The following is an 8,187-nucleotide window of genomic DNA, read 5'->3' on the forward strand; positions in this document are numbered from 1 at the left end:
ACTTTTAAACATAGTATTCTCACTGCATACCCTCAGTGGTATACAGCCTAAGGAGACAAAAACTGAAATCTTTAATCTAACTTAGTATAATAGCTTTATTGTTTTTTAGAGGGATTGGTGTTGTAATTCTGAAACCATTTTATGTGTGTTTCAGGATGGAGGAAATGAAAAATATGTGAATATGGAGCATCAGGGTTCTCACTGCAGGAGAAGAGAGATATACGTATAAAGTGTGTTAAATTTGAATCAGTATGAGCCCATGACTTTCAACAAAAATAAATTATATTCCCCAGCTCTGCCTACTGAAAGAACCTAGAGGCAATAATGCATCACCAAGCACAACTAAGATGTATATCTTAGTGCCAAAATACCACTCCCCACTGAAAGCAACCAGAAATCCCCAATAAGTGGCTGACCTCAGGTCTGGGGCAGGGACGTTAAATGGATAGTCTAGAATATTTTTGTTGTGCCAGAAGCAAGGAAGACTAATAAGAACAGGTCAAAAGGACCTGGGAATCAGCTTGAAGAGACTGCCACTTTGAGCATCACAGAGAATGACAGTAGAGGATTTTAATACATTGAGTCGAAAATGATTTATGAATCAACCAGGGGACCAAAAACAGAGAGGAAGATGAAGAGAGAAAAAAAAGCTCTTCTATAAAGAAGAAGGCTAACTAGTAAGCGTAGAGAGAATTATGGATGTGTAAATTACCCTTTAGAAGGCACCAGTGTAATAACTGATTCAGGTGAAGACTCTCAGGGGGTGTTAAAACCACTGAGTGAAAGTTTTAGGGGAATACAATACTCATTCCAACTCAAAGTTTCACTTCAAGGATACTTTACAAAAGAAAAAAAGGTGCTACATGTACAGCGGAGGGACCGGGCAGTTCTTGTCTTATCTAAGTGACCATATGAGGCATCATCAGTACTGGGGCTCCCTGACATTACAAACTTCTTGACAAAATACAATGAGAAATATATATCACCAATGTGATGGTTTTGCCAAAAATATCCCGAACCCTGGTTTTGTCCACAGAATCAGGTTAAATATTATTAAAATGTAAACAAACTGTATATTACATGATTTTAAACTTAATGCAAAATTTATTAGAGGTTAAATAGCATTGTGGGTATGTAGCAGAAAGTTCTTATTTTTAGGTCATGTATGCTAAAGGGTTTAGAAATCAACTGTCATGATTTCTGCAATTTACTTTCAAATGGTTAAAAATTGTATGTATTCATAAATATATTTACATAGCATACATTATCTATCATGTAGATGTAAGATACACACACTAGTAAATGCAGCAAAGTGTTTACAAATGTTGAATCTAGATGAGAAAGTTTATAAGTCTCCTTTGTACTATTCTTTCAATTTTTCTAGCCTTGAAAAATTTCACAATAAAATCTTGGGCAAAAGGAGCACAGGAGTCGTCGTATATAACATGTCTATCCATGCTTAGCCCCAGTGTAGGTGCTCAATAAATAGCAGCCAAAGTGAGCTGCCAAGCAAAACCATCAACATGGTTTTCATCTTTCGAGGTGCAAGCGAACTGTGGTTTTGTCTGAGATATTTGTGGAAAAGGGAAAAATAAAGAATCTATTTAGTCTCTTATGAACAGCTGCTACCCAAATGAAGCCATAAGCCTCTCTCTAGTGCTGGATTTCTTCGCAGGCCCTCAAATGCACTGAGGTGCTGAAATTACAAGTTCTACAAATTCCTCAGAAGACAATTTTGTGGCGCGGATGACAGCAGCATGAATTCAGCCATTCAGCCAACTCAATCCTAAAGGTTGCTTGCTGGCTCCTGGAGGGGGGTTTCAGTTAATCTACTAGAGCCACGCTGTAGCCTCATCTTGTCCTTGAGGTGAATGAGTTACCCAGCCAACAGAAATGGTGCCTCCTCCCTCTTTAGGGAGAATGGAACCAACCCTGGCATACAGCGGAGTTCTACACTGAGACCTTCCTTCAGTCCAGTGGGTTTTGAGGCAGAGCCGCAGAATAGTTACAGAACTGAGGAATCGTGTCTCGCATGTTGGTGTTTTTAGTATGATAATGTCCACACATCTCCATAGAGCAGGAATTGATGTTTTATTAATGATGTTTAATTAAAATTTAATTTCAAAGCATTCCCTGCTCTCATGTTGTTTTGATAAAGGCTTTTTTTTCTTGGTGACGGGAAGAAGAAAGAGACAAGTTAAGGAACATCTTAAAACTAGACTTGGGGTTTGCTGAGGCACAGGATGGTAATCCTCAAAGAGCAGCTCAAGATGGGCAGAGCATCTTTTTTTTTTGAGACGGAGTCTCGCTCTGTCCACCAGGCTGGAGTGCAGTGACGCTATCTCGGCTCACTGCAAGCTGCACCTCCTGGGTTCCTGCCATTCTCCTGCCTCAGCCTCCTGAGTAGCTGGGACTACAGGCACCCGCCACGGCGCCTGGCTTTTTTTTTTTTTTTTTGTATTTTTAGTAGAGACGGGGTTTCACTGTGGTCTCGATCTCCTGACCTTGTGGTCCGCCCGCCTCGGCCTCCCAAAGTGGTGGGATTACAGGCGTGAGCCACCGCGCCCGGCCCAGAGCATCTTGAAAAAGGTGCCCTGAGTCGCTCCTTGGGAAAACCTTATTGTTCATCTCCTGAGTCCTGAATTTTCATGCTGATTTTCAGCAGTGACTTCTCCCTCTCTAACAACTAGGAATTCCCTGTGAATATCAGTCAATAAACCACCCTTTTGCCCTGACTCTTTTTCTCATATCAGGCACCAAGCACATTGCCACTTTTTGAGTGTCTACAGTGTATTTCCTACAACCAGTTAGATTTCTAGATGTGTGGATGTGTCTAGAACTCTGAAGAGGTTTCCTAGGGGAGTTGGGCAGTTTCTCAGTTGCCAGGGCTAGATGCTCCCTTGTGAAGATTCCTTTTTTTTTTTTTTCCCTGTGATTCACCAAAAATGTAGTACCTTATAATATGCCGGTGTTAGTCCAATTTCTTTATATATCATCCCACTTAATGTGCACGAGAATCTATAAGATAGGTACTTTAATTATTCCTTTTCTGTTTGAGATGGAGTCTCGCTGTCACCTAGGCTGGAGTACAGTGGCGTAATCTCAGCTCACTGCAACCTCCACCTCCTGGGTTCAAGCAAGTATCCCACCTCAGCCTCCTAAGTAGCTGGGACTACAGGTACGTGCCATCACGTCCAGCTAATTTTTTGTATTTTTAGTAGAGATGGGGTTTCACCGTGTTAGCCAGGATGGTCTCGATCTCCTGACCTCGTGATCTGCCCGCCTCAGCCTCCCAAAGTGCTGGGATTACAGGGTGAGCCACCATGCCTGGCCAACTAATTCCATTTTATAGATGAGGAAACCAAGTCACTAAGAGGTTAAACAACTTGTCCAAGGCATGCTTGGCTCCAGAGTGTACATTGTCTAACAGTGAACAATTCTACATGCTGGAGGAAGGGGCTACGCATTTCTGAAACAATGAAGTCAGATCTAGGGAAATCTTCCTAGAACTTGAAGTTTTACACAGTCTACTCCAAGGATGACCCCAAAGTCCAGTGTGTGGGGTCTGCAAAGAGGATGGCTATAAGGATGAACTGGAGGGGTGTAAGGGAGCGATGGATCATGAAAGTAGACTGTGCAAAACTTCCAGCTCTAGGATGGGACATGGTGGAAGTGAGAATTAGGGGCAAGGTAAGAAGAGGCTGGCACTATTTCCCTTATCTTCTCATGAGATTTTGCAGCTGAGAATGTGAATCTGGGTTCTACTCAGGGTCATAACTCTGAAGTATTTAGAACTTGCTTACACAAAGCAAGAGTACTAGATCCTACTGGATCTCAGGAACACACAAAGAAAGAAAAAAAAGAAAATGAAAAAAAGAAAACAAGTACTAAACAGAATTGCCACAGTAGAGGCGCTGTCTTCAAGTTCTAAGGCTAATCTGAGTCAAGTTGGGTATTTTCTTTTTGCAACTGACAATGCCAGTGCTCTGGCTAGACCGTTCAGATCTCTGTATACCATTTTTGTGAACCTCTATCCTTTACCTGCACGTGCAGAGAAGCAAAAGTTACTGAAATTTTACCTCTGAATCTCTCCTCCCCATCCCAGACCCTAACTGTTGGCTGACAGCTTCCTTGCCTAACTTAGGACATCTGTGATGCATGGCCCACCCTGAACAGTTCCCTGAAGGCTCAGGTTGCAGCCAGTTTTTGCTAGACTTGGCCAAAAGTTGCACATTGACTTTCTCCCCTCCCAGTCTGCCCTGGGAAAACTTTCTTAATCAGTCACTTGCACACGAATCTTCATCTGAGTCTGATTCTCGGGAACTATCTAAAGCCATCCCAGAAGGCAAGGGGCAGCCTGGGCTGGCTAGAGGGGAAACTGAAAGATGGTCATGGGGACGTGTTTCTTAGGTAAGTCCTGGAACTGGCAAATTCTATGCTATCACTAAGGTAACTGCAGTGAACCTGGGAAGAAACATCCAAGTCAATCTGCGGCAATCAAGGAAAGCTTCCTGGAGGAAGTAACATTTGAGCAAAGACTTGAAAGGTCAATAGAGGTTTCCTTGCAAACATGGAGGAGAGGTCATTCCAAGCAAGAGAAATGGCATGGGTATGGACAGAGAGGCAGGAAAAGTTCTGTGTTTTAGCAGTAGTGGCTCTGGGTTCTTGGAGTCTCAAGTTATGAGGAAGATAAACTGCAGAAAGCACACCCATTAGAAACTTGTGGGGTATGGAGGTGGGGTGGGGTGGGGAGGGAGACATGGAGGCTCCCAGGCTGACTTTCAGGTCTCTACCTTGAGTTACTAGGTGCAGTTCATTGAGTTGAGGAACACAGGGAAAGTCAGTATCGAATTGGAGGTAAGTTCGTTTTCAGATACCTTGAGTTTGAGATGACTGTCACCCAGCCAGGTGAATATTCAGTCCTGGGTGCATGCAATGTGTATGCTAAGCTTTTTATATGTATTTTCTGTTTTTAATTCTGACATAATTCAGCATTGTCTGACTTCCAAATTCAACATGTTTAAACAACGTGATACATGTTTTATCTTTCTGGAGGCACCAGTGCAGTCAAACCTTGGGCAGAGAAGGTGGTTGATACAGTTTGGGTATCTGTGCCCTCCCAAATCTCACATTGAATGTAATCTTCAATGCTGGAGGTGTGACTGGATCATGGAAGTGGATCCCTCATGGGTTGGTGCTGTCTTCAGGCCAGTGAGTGAATTCCCCAGAGATCTGGTTGAGTGTGTGGCACCGCACTACCAATCTCTCTCTTGCGCCTGCTTTGGTCACGTGGTGTGCCTGCTTCTACTTCACCTTCCACCATGAGTAAACGCTCCTCCGCCTCCCCAGAAGCCAAGCTATGTCAATGGTATGCTTTCTGAACAGCCTGCAGAACTGTGAGCCAATTAAACCTCCTTTTGTTATAAATTACCCAGTCTCAAATGTTTTTTTGTTTTGTTTTGTTTTTTTGTAGAGACAGAATCTCACTCTGTTGCCCAGGTTGGAGTGCAGTGGTGCGATCTTGGCAACCTCTGCCTCCTGGGTTCAAGCAATTATCTGGCCTCAGCCTCCTGTGTAGCTGGGATTACAGGCACATGCCGCCATGCCTGGCTAATTGTTTTGTATTTTAGTAGAGATGGGGTTTCACCATGTTACCCAGGCTGGTCTCAAACTCCTGAGCTCAGGCAATCCACCCGCCCCGGCCTCCCAAAGTGCTGGGATTACAGGCATGAGCCACCACACCTGGCCACAGGTATTTCTTTATAGCAATGTAAGAATGCTCTAATACACTGGTATAAAGCAAGAAGAGGGATGGGGGTAAAAAAGGGCCAAAGCTGAGTGCATGTCTATGGCAGAGCTGTCACTGTGATGGGAAAAGCACTCCCTGGAGGTGTGCAATGCCGTTTACATAGTCCTTCGCTGAAGACCTTGGAAAAGAAAGGTATGTGTGAGGGAATTAAAAATGCAGGAAAAATAAAAGCCTCATAACTGACTGCCACAGCCTTGTGAACAGATTCAATATCCCCATTCCCATGTAAGCTCTCCTCCCTTGCTCACCATCTTCCTCAGTCTGCACCACCAGCTCCTCGCTCTCCATTCGGCCCTCGGGGTTAGACAGCAGGAGTCGCAGCCGAATGGTCATGAAGGGGCGCAGGCCTCGCAGGGTGTAGTGGGAAGAGGTCTGGATGACCTCCTCGGCCTCGTACTGCTGCTGGTTGAACACGTACTGGTACTGCACGGTGAGGTTGTAGCTATGGCAGCGGGTCACCGCGTAGCCGAAGGGCTCCCACTGCAGGGTCAGCTGCCGGGCTCGGATGTCTACGATTTCCACGTTCTGTGGGCCATGCACCGGATCTGCAAGACATGCAGGCAAGAAACAAGGGCTCTGAAGAGACCATCGGGAAGCTGGGGTGCATGTTCTGCTAAAACAGGGAACATAGCTTTTCTAAACATATCTCCACCATTCAATCACTGCCATCATGATTTTTGACACATGCAATATAATTTAGAGAACTTTTTTCTTTAAACCAGTCTCCCTTGTCTTATTTAAATACATGCAGCTAATAGAAAGTGTAAATATATAAAAGGAAAACGTCATCAATAAATGTTAACCATAAAAATAAATGTGAAATTGTTAAATTCTTAAGGGTGCTTCAGAATGCCACTGAAAACCTTCTTGGTACCACAAACAGTACACTCTCCGCTTCTGGGATATGCTTATTTAGACGGCTGCTGAGAGCTGACCTGCCTCCTTATACTGAATTCAGCCACAGCCTGTTCCCTTGGAGGTAAGCCTCTCCTCTTCAGCCAACAACATCCAGATGCACAAGCTGGAAACTGAGTCACAGCCTCAACCCGCAACACCCAGTTTATCCATTCGGTCATTGTGACCCATTAACTCTGCTTTGGGATTTCCTCTCCTTTCCTTGACAACACAGTTCATCATCTCCTAACCTCCTACAACAGTCTTCCACCCGTGTTTGTCTCCTCTCTACTTTCTTCCTAACTGGCCCCTCTGGGAACATCACTGAAAAAGCAAATCTGAGCATGCCTTCTCACCCTAATGCTGTCTCCCACTCCACACTTACTATTGATCTTGGTCTCAGATCACCATACATAACATTGTCCATGTCTAATTTTATTAGAAATATTCTGTTTATACTTTACGCACATTAGATTTTTTTTCTTATATAAAACAGGTTATAACAAACCAGATGTTTTTCAAAAACTCTCACATGTAAAGCTCATTTTATGTTGAGGTTTAGGCATTTGTTTTTTGGGGTGGCTTGTTTTGTTTCTTTGAGATGGTAGTCTGACTCTGTCTCCTAGGCTGGCATGCAGTGGCATGATCAGAGCTCATCCCAGCCTCAAACTCCTAGGCTCAAGCAATCATGATCCTCTAGCCTCAGCCTCACACATAGGTGGGCCTACAGCATGCTTGGCTAATTTTTTTATTTTTACCTTTTCAGATATGGGGTCTCTCTATATTGCCCAGGCTGGTCTCAAACTCCTGGGCTCAATCGATCATCCTGCCTTGGCTTCCCAAAGTGATGGGATTGCAGGCATCATCCACCATGCCTGGCTCCTGGCTCAGGCATTTGTCATGGTAGAAACATGACTTCTCATGTGATAGATACCCCCAGAAACTCTTGCGTCAGACTTTCTTATCTGGGAGGAGTTAGGCACAGGCTAGAGATTAAATCAGTACCTCTCCCCATACCTAAAGGACTTTGCCCAGTTATGTATCCTCTTTGGGTCCACTTTTTATTTCATTTGTAAAACGATGATAATAATAGTAGCTAACCTCATTGCAGGGGGAAGGGGAAATTAGATGAGATGTTTGTAAAGCAGAATTCAAACTTAATAAGCACTCTACGTATGATAACTGGGGTGTGTTGTTCATTTTGCAGTAATAGTAATAATATATATGTAATAGTAATAACAATAGTGTTCCGTATGCTGTGTCTACCTCGAATGCCTTGTGAGTGGCAGTGCTGGGGGCATCCTTATGCAAAATGATGGAGCAGGGTTCCATCATTGCTCCAGTCGCCTCAGAGCATTTAGGGGTAAGACTACCTCTGCACCAATGCAGCAATAAGAAAGAGGAGGTGCTATTGGTGCTAGTTGATCTGTCCCTATGGGGAAAATGTCCTGTAACTTGTGTCAGAGTCTAGTTGATCTGTCCCT

At 43.9% G+C, this 8,187-nt stretch overlaps 1 protein-coding gene across 2 annotated transcripts in view; it reads right to left on the bottom strand.

Annotated features, from left to right (window-relative positions):
- Positions 1-8,187, bottom strand: part of PTPRT (protein tyrosine phosphatase receptor type T) — a 1,114,757-nt gene that overhangs the window by 391,751 nt on the left and 714,819 nt on the right. For both annotated transcript variants that reach the window (XM_023227953.2, XM_023227952.2), the window contains exon 8: positions 6,058-6,354. In XM_023227953.2, the coding sequence (XP_023083721.1) occupies positions 6,058-6,354 (297 nt within the window). The remainder of the gene's footprint in view (positions 1-6,057; positions 6,355-8,187) is intronic.

This window comes from Piliocolobus tephrosceles, chromosome 20 (genome assembly GCF_002776525.5).
Source record: "Piliocolobus tephrosceles isolate RC106 chromosome 20, ASM277652v3, whole genome shotgun sequence".
Taxonomy (NCBI): domain Eukaryota; kingdom Metazoa; phylum Chordata; class Mammalia; order Primates; family Cercopithecidae; genus Piliocolobus; species Piliocolobus tephrosceles.